The 21,093-nt window shown below is 33.0% G+C and overlaps 1 protein-coding gene across 3 annotated transcripts; it reads left to right on the forward strand.

The window, feature by feature from the left end:
* The first annotated feature begins 162 nt into the window (after positions 1-162).
* On the forward strand, positions 163-19,156 carry LOC132704691 (uncharacterized). Of its 3 annotated transcripts, none has more exons than XR_009619301.1 (7): positions 163-423; positions 3,870-4,078; positions 5,951-6,282; positions 6,332-6,574; positions 8,156-8,647; positions 14,195-18,010; positions 18,068-19,156. XR_009619301.1 is itself a non-coding variant. In XM_060674863.1 (6 exons), the coding sequence occupies exons 1-6, from the start codon at positions 308-310 to the stop codon at positions 14,378-14,380; spliced, it is 1,578 nt and encodes a 525-aa protein (XP_060530846.1). In that variant the 5' UTR covers positions 163-307; the 3' UTR covers positions 14,381-19,156. The 3 variants fall into 3 exon arrangements, 1 of the variants encoding a protein (XP_060530846.1); XR_009619300.1 differs by having other exon boundaries at positions 14,195-15,005; positions 15,072-19,156; XM_060674863.1 differs by having other exon boundaries at positions 14,195-19,156.
* Positions 19,157-21,093: the final 1,937 nt, after the last annotated feature.

Here is a 21,093-nt window from a genome sequence, read left to right on the forward strand (position 1 = left end):
AAATAAAATTGCCATAAGATGAAGAGGAGTCGGGTCATCTACTATACCTATACACTCGATATACAGTGATCCGACATCGCGATGCGTGCGCCTTTCTAAATCAATATATTTATATATATATATATATATCCTGATGTTTTGTGTATAACCTAGAGCGTCGCGACGGCGATATGATGCCAACAACCCTGAGGTACGGAATTAGAAATTTCTGAGGGGAACAGTGTCCAGAACGTTGTATAAGGTGTACCCCAGTCCGGGCATAGCCCGAAGCGTTTGGGCCTTGCCTCAGCAAACTGCCTCCTGCAACATGGTAGCAGAGGCGGATCATCCAGCTGCGTCCGCTAATCATGAGAAGGATGTCGGTATAGTAGCCGAAATTTCCGAACAATCCCAAAAAACTGTATTTGATTTGGTCAAATGTGGGTAAGCGAAACGGAATTGTTACGTCTTTGATATCATAACATATCATTCTCGCTTTAATCAAACAAGCACCACTTTAGATCAAACAGTTCAACACTACGGATCGTAAATCTGAATGCCAATTTTTTTATCTGCGCACTATAGTCATAATGGCAATACACAATACATATTTGGGATAAGACTGGTAGATACTTTCAAATGTACAATGCACCCACTATATATACCGGGTGTACCAGTACGAGGTATGGTATTAGGGAAACGGTTCTAGAAATTTCTGACAGCCACTCTAGGGCGTAATGGTGATCTTCAATTTTAAAACTCGGTTTTTACAAGCATTCCCGATATTAACCGCAGTTAAAAGGAGTACTATTTTAAGGTTGAAATTCAAATAATTTTTGCTTAATGCTACCAGGTAGCGCATTCTGAGATAATCGCAAAAAAAATGTTTTTTTGAAAAAACAATAAATGCAACGATAGAACTTTTTTACGTTATTAGATTTTTTTAGTGAGTTTTTAACGCTATAGATAAATTCTTATTCTGAACAGTTATTGAATGTAATTTGCCTAATCTTCGCTTAACCCTCCCTTTGAATGTGGAATCGAAAGCCTCTAGAACAAATTTGAAGGAAAGTTGTATTACATTGTCAGTAGATGTGGATTTTTTTAAAATCTCGAATTCAATTCTTTTACCTCTCCTAACTAATAAAAGATTGAGGAATGGCAAGGTATCCCGACTTTCCCCTTCAACGTAAAAAAAAATTGTCTCAAGTAAGGTATTACGTTAGGAATTCGGTAAACGTTTATTGGCTGCCATTCCAGTGAATGCAATATTCTAACGCAGTCGTCAAAACGAGAACTACACCATGGACAATATCAAGTGTTTCTGCCCTATAAACTTCAACAAATGAACTTTATTTAAAAGAATAGAAAAAGAATATATATATGTTTTATAATAACATGATAAGGAAGTAGTAAATGTACAGGGTGGGTCAGACTACACACTTCTAAGGGAAATTCACCTTTTTATAGGAGATATACGAGAACGGCTGTGTCTGGAGTTTAATTTTTTATAAAACACTTAAGGGAAAAACTGCACCTGGGAATCTAGAACCGTTTTGGAGTTATAGGGTTATTGGAAAATTAACAAAAAGAAAAACGCTGTAAATTTTTGGTGATGCAAAAATGTTGTGTTTGTATGACTTTTAACGCACTTAATAGTTTCCATATAACATATTTAAAACTAGTAGTTAATTAGTTATCAATCGAAAAAATGATTTTTATATTTATACTTGAAATTGAGCCCTTGATTATGAAAGTGGTTTAAGTCATATATTTCTTGTTTTGAGATATTTTAAAGGATTAAAAAATATTTTTGTATTATGGAATAAAATATTTTCACAATTAAATAGTGCCAACAAATAAGTATTTATTATGATGAAAATTAATTAACTGCATGACTTTATAAAACCTTCAAGGATTTTTTTTTTATTCGAAAATAACATTTTATACAAACTCATTACATTGCTACTAAGTAATTTATTTTTTAGTATTTAGGGAAATAAAGCGTTTGTGAAAAATTGGTGGTAAATCGATTATATTTTTAAGTTTTTCTTTTGTGATTAGTCTAATGGTTGTGTACAATGGAAGCAAATCAATATTTTCGTATATTCTTGGCCTTTCAATTGCGAATTGTTATACAAAGAAGTTTTATAAAACATTTTATATGGAGCATTTCTTATAAATCTGATCCATTGTATTTTTAGCGAAGACGCAGCTCCTCCATCGGTGTTTCTCTTTCTATTAGTCGTTGATTCTCCCAGTTATTTCGTCGAAAGGAAATCTTTCTGAGCCATTCGTTCTACCAAAAATGGGTTTCTCTTTTTACATAATTCCATTAAATTCTAATAATGCTCAGGGATGTATAAATAGTTCGATTTTTTAATTTTAGTTTCTATCAAACCAAAATCGCGATCATTTTTAACCATAGTAAACCTATGTAAATGTTACGATTTTGAGGCGATTGTTGAATTCATTTTAGCATTTTCATTGTGGAAATTATGAAAACCCAAATTGTATACATACATGTTACGCTCATAATAAGCTACCGAACAGAAAATTTTGGATAAGAAAGTGAGTTCGGTAGATCAAATAAAAATCCGTAATATTCTCTCGGGTTATCTTTTGCTTCTTGTGTCATCTGTTAAACCTTTTTTAGCCTGTTAAGATGTGAATCGTGAATTTCCATAAGATACAACTTCTCGTCTTCATTAATGGATGCTTCAATAATTAGTTTCAGCGAGTGACATTCTCGGCACGTGTTTTTACGAAGAGTTGAACTTTGTATTGAATATATTCCTGAAAGTCCAGTCATTCCCATGCGATGTATTGTTTCATCACATTTTTTTCACATATAGCTCATACATTTTTCGAATATCTAATCCCTGGCTTAGATATTTTTGATCTGAAGTGGGATGTGATCTCGGTTAATGGCTCTCGCATGGTGGAAAGCTCAGAAATATCTTGTACAATTTTAATCTTATCTTCATTTGTTTTTCTACATTAACCGGCCTTTTTTCCATGACATACATTTTCTCATATATCCTCCGAAATTTCTGGACCGTCTTTAATTTAGTGATTGTTTTCCAACCAATCCCCACATAAACAGATTCTGTTTTTCTAAATTTGATAATTTCTAAAAAGAATCAAACAGGTTTCTTGTCTTCATATCCGAATCTATTTATACATTTTATGAAACAAAAGCAATCTTTATTTTCAAAAACTGTTCCACTCACATGCTTAGACTCTTTTATTTCATATTCTTCTCCACTATTTCATTTCAATTTTCTTATATGCTGTGAATAATTACATTGATTTGTTATCCTCTCTTATCCTTGTTGATCTCATGTTTTAAATTATGAACTTATAACCTATACTTCTTCGCAGTATAATGTCTACAATTAACTAAAAATAATGCATTTTTACATCAATAGGATTACTTGATCATACCTGAACCGCTATCTGAAGACACAACAAAATTACAAATGCAGAGTGACGTATACCGCTATCAAAATATAAAACTGTATTTTGTTTACCAAAAAATAAAACTCAATTTATGAAGTTTCATTGCATACTGTGAATTACTTGAAATTATGTTATTTTATTAGGACTTGATTTGAAATAGCGGACAAACTAGATCTTTAAATTTTTTAACTTATATCACTTTCAAAATGGAGGGCTCAATTACCTTAGTATTAAAAATAGGTATATGACACACTTAATAAAAGTTGTATGTTTTATTCGTTACGCTTTTTTGAGCCACCCAGTAGCATTTAAAATAAAAATAATGTTGAATTGTGCATTCTAACAATCTTTACAATTTTTGTATTTACCATTTGCTCAAAACCCATGAGAACTTTACTCTACCTTCTGCGACTAAATGTGTATTTTAGAGACCTGGCAGATGTAGAAGACTACGTCGAAAAATATGGAACTCCAGTTCTGCGGTCTAGAGACGAGTGGGGCTATACGCCAGCTCATTGGGCCGCTTTAGATGGAAATGTGGAGTTGACAAGGTTTATGGTAGAAACTGGAGCACCCATCGACCTTCCTTGCTTAGGAACGCAAGGACCTAGACCTATACATTGGGCATGCAGAAAGGGTATACTCCGAATTTGTAATTTTATCCACTAGTTTCTTTTCAGAACTGATGCTTTTCTCGAATATGTTGTGGTGCTCATTTTATCATAATTGAGGGAGTATTATTATCCAAGTCACAATTTTTGCTTCTGCCCAAGCGGCTCAGGATGTTAGAGAAAAATTAGCAAAGTAATGTTTAATTTTGTTCTTTGTTTGTTCGCTAAGATCTCACTGGGCATCTTCAATCACTTCGAACAGTCACGTGGATGAGACAATAGCAGCAATGGCAAAATAAAATTCATTTTTCCTTTTTGTTACATTTTACAGATAACGATATTTTCGTATGTTTTCAGACATTTTGAATTTTGGTGTGTATCAAGTATGACGGTCATGTCAGTGAACGTATTCGTGTTGTTTTGCAAAAATATTCCTAAAAACTAGCGGTCGTCGAAAAAGTATAGTATGCAACACGTTTAATGAACTGTTTAAATCACTCGTTTATTAAACATTCGCTCCGCTCGTGCCAATTAAGCTCGTGCCTCAAATGCCGTTTTCCGCACTTGTTGCATAATATACTGTTGCAAATCTTCTGGATTCCTCCTGCTTCGGTTGATGTTAAATCGAAATTGCTGACGTTTCGCCCATCATCTTGTTGGTTTTTTCAGAGCTGCTTATATACTGTTTGAGGGTGGCCGAGATTGCTTGGTTGTTTAGAGATTTCTATTGATTCTCAGGTATTTGATGACAAGCAAGAACTTTAGAGAGTTAAAGGTTCTTTCATGTTCTTTTGACCTTTCATTCCTTTCATTTCATTGAACAATGAAAAACCATTACATTTGGTCCAAAGAATATTCTGTTTAGTTTCGACGTAGAGTTTTTACTAAAGTTCCTATTCCTGAAACTCTGAACATTATTTCAGATATATCAAAATCAGATAATCCAGAATCAAATATTTTCATTTTAATTGAACGGTCAACTTTGTGAATACATATCAGACACAGCTATGGTTCTTGTTCTGGACACCTTCAATTGAAAACGAAAATTATTACGTTGATAATACTTCTGTTATTTGGCCTTATGGTTAAAAATATATCCGAGATTTCCTTAGCTATTTAAACTCTATACACCCCAACTATTAACTATTGAATTAGAAACGAATAATAATCTTCCATTTGTAGATATTCTCATTAATAGAAAATCAGACCTAACATTAGGTTATTCCGTTTACTGAAACCCTAAGCATACAAACTTATACCATAATGCATTGTCTCACATCACCATTATCGGTTATCAACTCTCTTGTTGACAGAGCCGTAAAACTATCGCAACCCGAATCACTGAACCTATTATTAGAACACCTCGCATCTGCTCTTCTCTCTAATAATTTCAACATTGGAGATATTGAGCATTCCATTACAAAATACACTTCACCTCAAACGTCCAAAGACAATGAGACTCAAAGCAACCCCACATACTGTTGTCCTTCCTTACATTGAAAACATCACTGACCACGTATCAAAAGTTCTTAAGAAATATAACGTATAAACCAAATTTACCAATTGTCCAAAAAAAAATTTCTGTTTTTCGGATTGCAGATAGCAGATGAACGAAAAATATCAACTAGGCTAAAAGAATATGAAAGAGCCTTAAGGCTACAACAAATAAACTTATTAGCAGTAGCTGAATACAATTATGAAACCAAATCTTATTCGAGTAAATTAATTCTTGCATGTAATCGATTCTTCTACCAGAGAAAAATCCAAGAATCGATAGAAATCCCTAAACAACAAAACAATCATAACCTCAATGTAGCAGTAATGTAGCAGTAATGAATTTCAGAGTACAGTATTTAACCTTACCGGAAACAGCACTTGATGTATTTTTTAATGCGCAGGTCACACAGCAGTGGTCCAGATACTTCTTCAAGCAGGCGTAGCCGTCAATGGAGCCGACTTCAAAGGCCTCACCCCCTTAATGACAGCTTGTATGTTCGGCAGAACGGCTACCGCGGCGTATTTGCTAGGAATGGGAGCACTCAACCACCTGGTGGATATTAACGGAGATACCGCGGTACACTGGGCGGCTTACAAAGGTCACCCCGACCTTTTGAAACTGCTGATGTACTCCGGCGCCAACTTACAAAAACCAGACCATTTCGGGTCCACGCCATTGCATCTGGCTTGTTTGTCAGCTAGCCTGAGTTGCGTGAAGCTCCTCTGCGAAAAGGTTGGTAGAATTGGGGTGAACGTGCACCGCACTATCTCGTTTTCGACAGAGCAACATCGATCTGGAGCCGAAAGACAAAAACGATAAAACGCCGCTTATGTTGGCTGTCGGCCATAGGCACATGGATATAGTGGATGTTTTGCACGCGGCCATCAAGAGAAGGTCCGGATGGTTGCCCCCCGTCAACGAAATTTGGGGTGTACTGTTCGGACGAGCGGGCAACTCCAAAGCTCCACTCGTGTTCTTCATGTCTTCAGTATTACTGTGGGGTTACCCGATGTACATCATCAGGGTAAGACCCTTTCTTTCTCATTAAAAAACGAATTAAGCCACTCAATCGATTTTCCGGACTACAGCAACGGCACGAAATGAACACAAATCTTAAAAATGAGAAAAAAGCTAATATTTTATAGAAACCTCTACAAGCTACTGAAATACTATTTACAAATCTCCTGCATTCTTTCTGCGTCGGTTGTTGATGAATCGAATTTGCCACTCGGAATCTGCTCTGTATCTGCGTATATATTGTTTGAGGAGTGTGAAGCTAATGAGGGGAAGGGGGGCATGTATCGAATGATTGATTCCCATATTGGTGTGTTTTATCGAATGAAATTTTATGTCCGGTTTCATGATTGTGTTCGGCAACTGCTGATGAGTTTGTCATAGTCTTAAGGACACAGGTTCTTTGAGCCTTGTTGACATTTTTCGTCCGGTCTCTCTAATGTCTTCTTTGCCGCACATGCATGGAGTGCTGTAAACTCCCCGTACATCAAACGAAATTTTGTCTTGACGGTCTCAGAATGGTTCGAGAAATACGTGTTTAATTTTATTGGACACTTTTAGTCATAATATCCTGCTACTAATATTTGAGAAAATCAAAGAGGGTTTTCTATAATCCACACCCTGTACCTACATGCTTCTGGTCTCCCCAAGCTTTCAATAATTGTTTTTCTCATCAGCACGCTGATGATATGCAAATACACCTGTCACTTCCACTTGGTGTTGTGTTGTCCAGCCCCAAAATAAATAATAGGCAATAGAAGACATTAACCTCGATTTTGTTGACATATGTAAAAATTAGGAAGCGCTGGAGGTACAGTTACGGGTTGATAAAATTTGATCATATAATGCCGGCTTTCCAAGTTCTAGTTTGAAAGCTACTGTGTGCATTTGTCTACTTTGGTGTACGAGAGATTGGTCAGTGAGAGAGACATGAAAGGCAAACTCATCACTGCAACTGCAGATTCATATTCCCAAATATAGTACAACTAACTTTCGGAGCTCTCCCAACGATTATTATTTCTTGACCATTAATTTTCGTTTTTAATGGAAAAGTTAAAGTTAATGAATTGATCAACTTCAAAATGTGATTGATGATGAAGTGCAGAGATCTGGTGGGGTTGTACCTTTTAACTCAGCTCTTGTTTTTCCTCAATCACAGGTCGAAATTTACCGATAAAAGTAGTCATAATTTATTATACATATATTTAATAGAAAAGTTAAAGAATTCGGAGACTGAGAAGAAGCCTGAAATGTTTCTTTTTTTTTTCATTTGTTTATTTGGTGATACATCACAATATTATGTTGTAGTTCTGGTTAGTATTATTTTTATTTTATGCTGTCTTTTTTTATTAATAATAATTCAAACCTGAAATGTTTCCATTTTTTATTTTTTTTTGTTATAATGATATTTTATTATTTGCTCAGACTTGAAAATATTATGTTGTCGTGGTGCTTTGTATTATTTTTATTTTATGCTGTTTCTTCTTTTAAATAAATTGATCAACTCGTCAACGTGATTTGCCCAGCTTAAGTCCAGTCTATCCTCAATCATAGGTCGAATACGCTACAAAACCAGTCATATTTCATTTAGGTCATACCGATCACTTGGAATATTCTAAGAGGTTCCCATTACTGCTTCATCTACTGGAACATGGTAATGTGGATATGCTGGATCGTCGCCAACAGGAAAAACCCTGGCTACATCCCGATGAATTCGGAAGCGTATCATAGGGTGATAAAGCAGATCCCGTACTTCGACAAGTGGAAGAAGCGAAACGTAATGCTGAACCGACTCTGTCACACATGCCGAACTTTGCGGCCAATGAGAGCGAAGCATTGCAGGGTGTGCAACAGATGCGTCTCCTATTTCGATCACCACTGCCCGTTCATTTACAATTGCGTGGGGCTTAAAAATAGAACTTGGTTCTTCATTTTCGTCATGAGCGTCGCCATCAATTGCTCGTTTACGATTTACTTTGCCACGTATTGCGTCGCCATCGAAGGGTTCGGCGTGTTGTACGTGCTGGGCTTGCTTGAAGCTTTTGTCTTTTCCGGTCTAGGGTGGATACTTACTTGCACGTCGGTAAGTAGGTATACCGGGAAGTCAACGAAAATCTTTACATTTTAAAACAAATTAAAGTTTAGTTAATTTTTTTACAATTGAAAGAGGTACCTTAATTAATTTCTTTATTGTACGTTACAACTTTCTCATTTTAAACAGAACGCTCTGTATATTAAGCTATTTTTGAATTGAATTGACGTTTGCAGCTTCAAACATATCTATCGGTTTTTCCGACTGAAAGTCTTTGGGGTTGATTTCTATACTTTAGTGGTGTCTCTTGATATTTTAAAAATAAATAATAATCAGTGATGATCAAAAATTGTTATTAAAAACCGAATTGAAAAAAATTGATATTTTACAATTTCTTGCTTTGTAGTAATATAATAAATAAAGTTTTTTGATTGCATAAAAATTTACAAATATTTGGTACATTAAATTGTGCTATATCTAATTATCCACAAAAAAGCACTGAAGGCGATGTCTCCTTAATACCCAACTTATTTAAATATGGAGGTATAGAACAACGACTAGTCGTCATTCCTATCAAATATGTAATTTTAGCTCCATTCTCATACTGAGCCTTAAAAAATCAAGAAATGTTTTGCCGCTCTGGTTCAATTTCTGAATACCACTTGCCTTTCTCGAATGGCCAATTGGCATATAATTGCTTACATTTACTCCAAAAATTTTGGGTGTGGGATGATATTAATTTGTCTTATAATTTCTTTTTTCCTTCATGAGCCAGTTGGTCGTCCTCTGATATCCTATTATCCCAGTCTGCTTAATCTCCCCTCTTCTACTAGCCCAATAATGTGACTCTTAGTGCCCAATAAAGAATATTCTTGGTTTCTATCATTCTTGATACTGCTTGCAAAACAATCAGATAAATATTTAATTTCAAGTAACCTATGTGATGCTGTTGTACCCTCTGAATTCTGTCTATTTATTTTATTCAAACATGGTCCGTAAACTACGGCACAAACATGGCTCAGTATTAACGAGTCACATAAAGCAGTTTTTAGTTTTTTTCAAAGTAATAAAATTCTAGTTTTGTACTAGTTCGTACAAATTGAAATCTATTTCTCAAAATAACTTTTAATAAGTCTAACAGTGCTCGGAAACCAACAAAGTACAAAATCGCGAAAAGTAACTCATGATTTAACTTGTTAAGAGGTTTAGAATAATCCAACAGCGCAAGTTGTCTTATCATTGTACAACGTAATTGTACAACTGTAACCTGCACTAAAACCAAACTGATGCTCTGGAAGGATATGAAAGCTTTTTAAGTGTTCCCTAATTTGACAATTCATAATCTTTTATGCAACTTTTGAAAGGACTGGTAATATGCTAACATGTCTATAATGATCAGGCTCTTTTTTAGATATTTTCCAAAAATCAAGAAATTCCCCATCCATTCCCCATCCCCATATCCAGATTTATTTGATCGGCCCCGGTATTTGACTCAGCAATTGACTAAACACTAAACAATGAAATAAAATTACTCTTTAAATATACTATACGGAAAACTGCAAAACATATCTGTTAATATTATTCGGAATATTAGTCTTTCAGGCAAAACATTTCCCTCTTTTTAGTTCTTTAAGTTTTTCCCAGGGAACCTTAAAATTGTTGAAATTATTATGTATACAGTAGTCCAGATTAATCATTTATAGGTTTTTTATCTGTTTATAGCTTTTCCAGTTTACATCAGTTTTGCTCTTTTTTCATTTATGTCGGGCTTTACTTTTCAGTTTGCTTAAATTTTGGAAGTTAGTCAAAAAAGTTTTGGCATTCTTAATGTTACTTCGGGTGCGGGAGCCAATGTGTCAAAAATATGAAACAATTTTTCGTTTCAATATGGAATTTTTGAGTTAATTCCGTCTTCTAACTATAAATTCAGTAAAATATTGTTTAAAAATTCTCTATCAATATCGTTAAAATTACTAATTTTAATTATATTTTCAGAAATTTCAGTTTGTTTGACTAAAATACAATGAAGCAGTGAATGATCAGATATATGGTCTGTATTCTTTAACCCATATTATTATTTTTTTAATTTTAGAAGTCATAAGTAGTGTTGAACATGTTTGAGTAATTCTTGTCGGTTCATTTATTGCCTGCGGGGAATTCAAGACTTGAATAGTCCCAGAAAATATTTCATTATATTGATTAATTAATATTATTGAAATTTAAAAGATTTCTTTTCCTTTCTATCTGGTGAACGAAGAATATAAGCAGTGTTAAATAATTGATTTTCACGCGTATCTTCTTTAGAGCTTCTGCAGAGTTAGAACACACTATATTTTATTTAAAAGTACTCCCAGAATACGTGCCAATGCCCCTATTACATCTAATACAATAATTATAACTTTTATTTGAATGTTCTGACATGAAATATTGGGTGACAGCCATGTCTCAACAACTCCTATTTTATGATCTAATAGGAGTGGCCAAAAAATCTAGAGAGACCTAATATTTAGGAAGGTCACACTAATATCCTTGATGTTTTACGTAGTTAAAATAATTAGAATTAAATATAGAATAGGTGCTTTAAATTATGATCGTAATGCAGATCAGCCTTTATTCGGAAATTTCAGCTACATTTCATTTCTATTTTGGCTTGTGAATTTGGAAACCAATGTTTTTTTTTAAACTACGAAAATTGCAAAAATGAAAAAAAAAAAATTTCTACAAAAAGAACTTAGATTAAGAATTACACAAGGTTTTAAATGCTTTAAATCTCTTATTACTATGTTTAAAATACTCGTCAGTTCAAGTATAGTATTTTGGAACGCAAAATAAGCTAAATACATTAGAGCACATAGAAAAAGTGTAAATAAGCATTGTCAATGTTTTTGTTCAGTCATTGGTTTCTATTAGCTACTATTTTAATTCTCCATTGTTTGCAAAATATTGACAATGAAAAATCAGGAGACCTTTTTGTGAATTCTAAAAAATAGTAAATTTTTAGATTAATGTTTAACCCTTTTTTTACTTTTTAAGAGTATTTTTACAATTCGGAGTAGAATAAAGATTTATATATAAAATAAAATAAATAAATAAAAATTATTCGTTTTTATGCTTTTACAATGAAAAAAGGTTTTATTTATTTTTAGAATATCGACAGAGGACGCTAAGGAACGTTTAAGGAATTCAACCCCAAATATATCACAAAGGTTTTCAGTTGGAGATATCAATAGATAAACATCACTATTGACATAAAATTCAAATTATGTCAGAAACGTTAAGACTTAGTTATAGGATAATATATGACTCGAAAGTGCCGAGGAAATAAAAAAGGTGATTTACAGGGTGTTTTTTTTAAATAAGAAAGTTGTTACTTTTTCACGGAAATAAAAAAGTCGTGTATATGTAACAATATATAAAAAAACAACTTTTAGAAAAAAATGAAAAGAAAAAAAAATAATTATAAACAATGTCCCCACCCCTTAATTTGGGTCCTAATTTATAGAAGACTCTTTACATGCTCAGCAATAAGTATCCTACATTATTCAAACTATTAATATCCATTTACGTAGGTACTTTTTACACACACACTATTCTAATTAAATATGCATATTTCCGGTTGTCCATTGAGAAAAAGTCGGAAGACCTTTGATCTCTTTTGTAGCTGTTTTGCAAAAATATATTTTTAGTCAATGATATCCATTCAAAAATGATCCTTTGTTGATTTCTTATGGTGTTATTGTTCGTTAGAATGTTCTATTCAACAGTTAAAATGTACTTAACGAAGAAGGCTTATTATTTACTATGCACGGTATTTTCGAATCATATTTTAATAGTTTTTAAGGAGAAATAAAATTGACACACGGTTTTCACAGAATTTTTTTGAACTTTTGCTTTTGCGTACGTTTTTTTCAGGTCCCTATTTTTTCCGAAATTTACTAAAAAAAGCATTGTTTGAAAACGAATGTAATAATTAATGTTCCGCAAACACATATCAGCAAAGAAGCTCTGCTATCTCTAGTTTTTTAATGGAAGGGAGTAATAAAATTTAAACTTCCAATGACGTACACTCTTCGAATCGTTGCTGAATTAGGGTGTACACACGAATTTTCATTCAATAGAAATAAGAGTTTCGATGATTGAAAGTAATTTAACAGCAGCGTTAGTTTATTAGATCAATAAATACAATAATAATTATACACGATTATAATTATTATAGAGATGGGCAGATAATTGATTTATTAATTATTCGAATATATAGTCAATGAAAAAGTGTATTGAAAATTAAAAAAAAATCTACTGTAATACAACTTCATTTGTAAATTTCAATCATCATATTCTGAGTGGAACATGAAAGGGTGCTTTGCGCTTTTTAAATTTTTTTGCTGTTATGTTACACCAACCAAGTTTTGTACAGATAATAGATATTTCCGTCTAACTGCCCCCAAATATCATCGTGGCGGCAAATATTTTTGCCTTTCTCTACCAAAAGTGATTTTCTTTGCTGAGTTCGTTTAGTATGGAAAGTCTTTCATAGTTTTCCACAATTTCTTTTTACCCGTGGGTGGAATGAAATCATCCTTTTTCATTTCAGACACTATTTTGTTCAATATTCCAGTCAAAGCAGTTGTGCAGTTACGTCACGTATAGTGACATAATCAAAAATGTATGTATATCTTAGCTATATTGCTATCATAACGTAAATAACGATTTCAAAACTAACAAACAAAATTCCTGTGTCAGTTTATGACATCCTTAACTACTTAAAGATGTCATTATATGACGTAATTGCTCTGAATGGACTTTATTTCCTTTTTTAAGTAAAACTAGCGTATTATTCCTCTGATGGTAACCTTTTCATCCTCATTTATTCTTCTCTTTGCTGAAATTGAGAAAAATAATTTTCTCACTTTTTGAAAGCGCATTTTTGGTTAGTTTAAGTATTTTATAAATGACATGAAATTAACAAACATTTGATAATTTTAAAGTCGAAGAGATACAACTAAACCTTCCATACCAGATAAAAAACTATAATTGTAGATTTTTGTGTTTAATGACGAGATATGCGTTGATAGAAATGCTCTTCTCGCCGACATCAGAAAAAAAAATGACTTGATGACAATGTGAGCAAAAACTAAATTCTCTCACCCAGAAAAATGAGTAAAACGCAATGCAATTTTTTTATAACTGGGAATTTTACTCATATTTAAGTTATATTTTCTATAATTTTCTGTAATAAGCAAACACTTCTGTCCAATTAATGCGTCTTTGGAAATCGACGTAGTCTGAGATTTATTTGCGTTTCATTCCGAATTTCACGTGCATTATCATACTAATCACCGCTGTTACATAAATTCCCCTTTGCAATTAAACTCTCGGGATATTAGGCCTGACCAGTTCGGATAAACCTTTAATAGATTTTCACGGACCGTGTTTTAGAAAGTGGCCTTCTGTTTTCGATGGCCGACGTTAATTATGCTTTGATTTAATTAATGCAATACACCGAAGATTAGAGTCGATGAACTCAACATCGAAGGTCACTGACTCAAAATATTTTGTATTTAAATTTCAATTTCTTACGTCGCCGTATAATTTTTTTAGGTGCTTCATGCCTGCATGAACCTGACCACCAACGAAATGGTGAATTACAAAAGGTATCCTTACTTGAGGGATAAGAGGGGAAGATATTTCAATCCCTTCTCCAGAGGACCGATCATTAACTTGATCGAATTCTTCTTTTGCACTCCCGACGATTTCGACGACGACTTAGGATACGATTACATTTGATACGGTGGTACTAGTCCCTTATGCGACCTAAGATGTAACGATATGCTGAAGCGATGCCTTAAGAATGCACGCAGATAGCCTTTTGGACGATCCAAATCAGCGCAGTTCTTTGGCTTTGCAGAAACGAAGCCATTTTTGCTTTTTACGCGCGTTCTTTGTATTCAGAGAGTGGGTTATTCTGCCATCATTGTGCGTCTGGAAGAGGCAAGTTAAACAATACTAAACTTCGTATCATAATTAACGAACGAATAAAATGTGGGTCAACTTCAGAGTTAATTTTCAACAATTTTATTTAAATTAAGTTGGGGGATATGGAGTGATATGAAAGAAAAACTATTTATACGTATAACGCCAGGCCACATGCAATAATAGTGCAAAATTACTTACATGAAGTGAATGTTCATATCTTGGACTGGCCTCCACTCAGTCTAGACTTCAACCCAGTGGAACATGTCTGGGGCCCATGGGTAGGTAGCACAGAGATCATCAAGACTTGCCTCTTTCGGTGACGTAGAAAAAATTATTAGCAAATATATGGACTAATATCCCAAGCAGAATTTTTCTGACTGAGGACACTTTTACCTCTGCCGACGTTTCATTTGATTACGATTTGGGTTCCTTTTATGTAAGTTACTTGTGAACGTTCAAGTATAAAATATTGATACGTAACAAAATAGATTTTCGGTTTTAGTGTCTACGTCTGGAAAAAATATTTGTACCCATCTTTCCGTTGGTCCTGGTGTAATTTTCTGACTGCGATGTTACGTTCAACTTGGCTAAACTTAAATGATGAAACCAACATAACCTTCCTTGTGCTTGGTATTTTTATTTCATGAGCTTCCTTGATATGGTTTATTGTGATTTTTACAAATTTGGATAAAAAATGGTAGGCTTTCTTCACAACTCGGTGCTGTTATGTATTTGAACACTAGAGCAATAGTCCTACTCGTTTGAAATAAACTGTGTCCCATTTTGATCGCGTCTGAGAGGTATGACTCTTGTTAATGAGTGTAAGAGCCTTTGGTACATTTTTGAGAAACGAAAGATGACGAAATAACAAAATTTCATGATTTCGTTTTTAAAATAAAGGGTGATTTTGGAAATTTCAAGTTTTGGGGCACTCCTCGAATATCCTATGGAATGTTGGAAAGAGATATAGATTTTTACGTAGAATTCAGTGGCGTAGTCAGTTTTTCTCTAAATGGTTTCGTCCTTTTGAAAAAAAATATTTTGTTTTTTTTAATTGTTTCCACTTTTCATGAATTGTAATGTTTACGAATTTTCATTTTCAAAAAAATAAGCGTAATTCAAGCTTTAGGTATAGAGGAAAAAATACACCAGAGAAAACCCTGGAAGAAAGTTTTACTTGGTATTATTTTGAAGGTACAATGCGATCGATTTCTGCAGTAAAATTATGGCAAACGCAATAGATACACAATATCAAGTATCTCTAATTGTGCCTATCCATTTATATCTGTTTTTCTGCGGTATTTTGACTAACTACGCCATAAATTTGTGTGTTTGTTCAGATTTTTATGTTTATCTGCAAACAATTGACATTTTTTTTTGAAATTTCATGGTTATGTTTTTACTACTAACCAAAATGTTATCATGTTTCTCATTAAAATTTTTAGTTGCGTTTAACGAATTCTGATTTACAAACACATGCACAAGAGAAAATTTGCCAGAATTAAAAAAAGCTTTGCGAACTATTTCACGAAAAACATTTTAAAAACACTTGCAAAATATTAGGTACTTAAAATAAAAATTACACACAGGAAAATGAATGAAACTTCTATATTAGGTATTTAACACTATAAAATCCGTCAAAGTGGACTGATGTTCAGAGAATCGTACAATCCAATGACGTAACTCTTCTTTGACGCGTGACTTTAACGCACCCCATCTCACTGCCCCAAACGTCAATTAAATTAAATAATTCGTATAATTCTCATGACACCTCTTCCGTGCGGTGAACCGGTGCTCCATCTAGTAGGTACCAAGACGTCCAACATTCTTGAAGGACCGAGAAAATCATTTACCAATGTTTTTGATATTTGAAGCTATTTTAAAGCATTCAATGGTTCTTCGTAAATTAAAAAAATCTTGCTTTATTATCTTTTAATAAGCAAAATGCATTTAAACTTCCAATGAAAAGACTCGCTTCAGAAAATTGTTTCTAGATCAGTAGAACATCGCCGCTTATGGAACTAAGCAAATTTTTACAACAATCTAATGTAATTTTTTTTAACTGTAATGCAACTACTTTTGTCAATATTTTTCAAAATCGACCATTTTCTTTTAATTTCGGTTGAAATGATTCAAGAGGCAGAATCAGATTACTCTCACACATTGCATATACTTTCAAAACACTTTATCACCTTGTTACTTTCGAAACTCGATAAAATCGAATTTTTTGAAAGTATCTGCCCTCGTATAAAAATTTTATATCTCGTTAACGGTAGGTCCTATGGGATCGCCGTTGGTGCAAAAATGATCACCGTCGAAAAAATATTTTTTTTATGTTTGTCTGTTCTCCGTTCTCCGTTCTCGTCTTTTGGTTTTTCCCGAATAACTTTCGAACCGTAAGAGCTACAAAATTGAAATTTTGCAAATTTTGCAAAATGTTGCACATTAAAAAATATACAGGGTGCGTCGAAAATTCAAAAAAGCTGAAAAGTGGATCCCACTATTATTGAAAATTGGTTATAACTGGAATACTATGATTCGGATCTTACTTTCTTTTATATTGCGATATAGCCCGCATAGACAGCAAAATCTTTTGTATTTAGGGTTTTCACCTATTGTACAGGGTGTTCCCGATATTCCGTGGTAAGTGAGAAATGAGTTAAATCTTTTTGCAGATATCAACTTCAAATTTAGCAGAGAAGTAAAAGTCCATGTCCACATTTAAACGGTAGAAATTGGGCGCAATCAAATTTTACCAAGTATTTTTTAAAAATGTTTGAATTTTTTTTTTGGTAATTTTATCTTCCAGAAAAATATGTGTTTCCTCAATAATCGTTCATCCGATTGGCAATTTTTTTTACCCGGCAGATGCAGAAGATCCAGTGCAATAACATTTATTTCAGGCATTTTTTCGATTATATACAGGGTTTTCAAATTATAGGCAAAAATCCAAAAGACCTAGAAAATTGTTCTTTATTAGCCGCAAATCAAAAATCGTAAAAAATATGGTTAATTGGTTCAAACGGTATCATAGGCCGCATCAAGAGGTACGATTTTTGTATTTTCGGTTTTCGTCTATCACATACGCTGCTCGGGATATTTGAAAAAATCCGTTATTTCGAGGGATTTCAAGACGCGATGACGTCATTGATTATTACAGCGCACTGCATGGTTTCAGAAAAAACTTATTTTCTCGAAAACCATTTACTATTTTCAAAAAATTCTTAAACCAGGAAACGTGGAAAATCCAGGGCCTCTACTTCGAATAATGATTGTATCATATACAGGGTGTGTCGTTTATGGGCAAAAAATCTAAAATTTCCGTTTTTGTGGGTAAATTATTGGCGATAAATGAAAAACAGTTAAAGATGGGATAATTTTATTTGAACAGTATCGCAAATCATGTCGTAAGAGAGTTTCAGGTTTCGGCAATTATACAGGGTGCGAGATATTTGAAAATATATCATTCGACGACGCTATTATTTGTGCAAATTTTAGTATTTACCGATGTTTGCTGTAACTTTGAAATTCGACGATATGTGAAGGACATTTTATACAGAGTGCATGCACAATTAAATTACATCAATTTTGCGAAAATTCCATAGTGGTCCGCAGGAGCACGATAGAAAGAAGAAGAAGAAGAAGAAGAAACCACACGAAACCGCTTTCCTTTTATAATAAAAAGCTGCTTCGCGCTACGTGATACGAACTTGCCCTGCCCAGTGAAGATTTTTCGAAAGCAATCTTGTTCCTTCTTTTCTGGAATCGGCGCATGGTTGAAATTGGAATGCCAGTTAAGTCCACTGTCCTCCCAATGACAACTTCTATACTCTTGTTGTTTTTGGAAGACCTGCAGGTTAATTTAGCATATTGTTTTATTTGCTATGTTAAAGTTCTAAACATAACAAATGCTGAGAGGATTAGAGCCTAAAACTGGGTTTTCTTTAAACCCTCTGTTCATGCCTAAAACTTAGTATATAGGTAGAGGTATAGGTATATCCAAATACATTCAGCGACGAAATTAACTCTGAAGTTATCCCAAATTTAAGTGCTAAGTTAATTTTCATGAGAGTTTGTTTAAAATTACTGAAATGTTTTTTCTTCGTAAATTTTGTGTATTTTCTTTTTTTTGCATAAATTAAAAATTCGTACTGTATACTCTTTATTTGGGTATCTACATTTATCTGCATACCGTTCTATAAAAATATAAATTATAAATAAGGATTCAATTAAACTCGGATGTCTCAAAAATCAAAATTTTTGAGTTTTGTTTTGTGAAAGGTATATATGAGGAGAGGCGATTTGTTTTGTTTTATAAAAAGGTTATTTTTAAAAATCGATTTATTTAAATTTTAAATCTGAACACGCAACGAAACCCCCATCTATAATATTTATTCCAAAATTATACGGGACGTTCCTGTTTAAAATCAAAATTGGTAACTATTTGAATTTTAATAAGCACTATCGAGTGCTATGCGTCCTTGAGTGCAGTTGGAATATCTGATTCAGCAAAACATCACGCGGTATACAGATAAAAGTAATTACTTCTTCGTCGATGAATAATACTGCTCTATATGTTCTTTGTAATCACGATAAAATATATACTTTACTTTTATATTGGCTATTTTATTGATTTAATCGCCGAGAAACAATTAAAAATGTCGACCAGGCATGCTCAAGGCATGCCAAACATAATTTTCTATTAAACATTTTTTTGACACAAATTTTGCCAAGTGCCAGTCCTCCGTGTTTTTCCACTCTCTTTCATAATTGTTCCGAGTTCTTCAGCATATTGAGCAACGAGAGCGTGGTGAAATGGTAACTGTTTCCAGATAGCATCTATGCTTCGTACAATCGGATTTTCGGCTGAAAAGGTCATTATCTCTTTGGTTTCAAAGGTTTTGAGAAAATGGTAAATACAAAAGTTATTTTAAAGTATACGTGGCTAAAAAAATGACGAATAAAACATACGTTTCTTTAAACTCCCTATTTTTAAATTTTCTTTTGAATTCCTTCTACAATTCTTTTCCGTCATTTTATTAATACACACCTGAACCTCGTAGTTTTTCCAATATTTCAATCACTCACTGTTAATTAAGGTTATTCGAAAATGATGACCGAATTTGGATTAGATGTTACAGGTTGTTTAAAATAAACGATATATATTTTTTCTGAAAAATCTTACAACTTTTATTAAATATGTCCTATACCTATTTTTAATACTTTAATTTATTTTAAGATTTTCAACATTTACCCTTCTTTCTGTCTAAGACTTTTGCTATAATACTAGTTGACCATGAAAAAATGATATTTTCAAATTTTTAACAGGAAACTTAATTAATAAATTCATAAAATTTATTGTTATGTCAGTAAATAAAAAAAAACTAAGTATGGATTTACCTAAGGCTGAACCAATTTTATATTATATATTTATATACTGGATAAGGCGAAAAAAAAAACCTTGTGGGTAGTAATACTTTACTAGACAATTTCTTCAGTGTTTAATAGAACGGCTTGGTGCTAGTGCCAGTACTGAATATAAGACACGGACAGTGATAAACCAGAATGCTGCCAATCAAGAAAAAGAATTGGAAATTTGACTTCAGCCTTCAGGTAGTTAGCTTATATAAAACATCTCAATCTACCGTTAATCGCACCACTGGAATACACAAAATCATCCCTTCTATATGGACCTACACCCATAACTGGATAGTGATTTTGAACAAATGGTAAACTTGTACATCGTTAATAAAGCAATAGAGGCCGATCCAATTTTATTGTCTAAAATAATATTTTTCGTTGAAGCTATGAAGCTAGTATATATTAATATATACTATATTTCTTTTCGTAGGGATATGTTAAAGATCATGCTTATGTAAATCAACCTACAACACCTGAAGATATGGAAAATAAGACTAAACATGTGTATCCAAGTAGAATTTATAAATATCGAAATATCAACATTATTTAAAAACTATTGAAAATATCCGATCGCTTCCACACCCGTGAATAAAGTGCCTGAAATGCTCGAAGTTTAGGTAGTTACATTATTTACATTTAAATTATTTACATTATTTATTATTATTATATTTTATATAATATATAATATATTTTATATTATTTATTATATTTTATGTTATTCATTAAAGAGATACCAAGCGAATTGACAGGACAGACAGATTCTCTTAAAAGGGGTTTTATAATATGTAAATAAATTATTTATTTGGGAAAATTTTAGTGATCAAGATTACGCTTTACAGAAAAAATTTCAAGGCGAATGAAACAATTGCGCAAAAATGGAATCTCAGCTGTTTTGGTACAGCCACAGTAATAGCCCGATTTGTCCCCTTCCATTTATACATAAATGGAAGGGGAAAAAAGAGTACAATACATAGTAAAAAAGTATAATGCAAGCAAAAGAAATGAAATTTCTAAGAATAGTGAATAGAACACACGCTAAAAAACAGATATAGGAACGGAAATAAACACCTTTAATATAGACGAAAAAATAATAGTAATAGTAT

The sequence above is a fragment of the Cylas formicarius genome, unplaced genomic scaffold (genome assembly GCF_029955315.1).
Source record: "Cylas formicarius isolate icCylForm1 unplaced genomic scaffold, icCylForm1.1 PGA_scaffold_7__23_contigs__length_41026272, whole genome shotgun sequence".
NCBI lineage: Eukaryota > Metazoa > Arthropoda > Insecta > Coleoptera > Brentidae > Cylas > Cylas formicarius.

Excerpts from the sequence above, each read along its gene's own strand:
- LOC132704691 (XM_060674863.1), top strand. The coding sequence starts at position 308 with ATGGTAGCAGAGGCGGATCATCCAGCTGCGTCCGCTAATCATGAGAAG. Across the intron at positions 6,283-6,331 it reads TGAAGCTCCTCTGCGAAAAG|AGCAACATCGATCTGGAGCC; the intron begins GTTGGTAGAATT and ends CGTTTTCGACAG. Across the intron at positions 8,648-14,194 it reads GGATACTTACTTGCACGTCG|GTGCTTCATGCCTGCATGAA; the intron begins GTAAGTAGGTAT and ends TAATTTTTTTAG.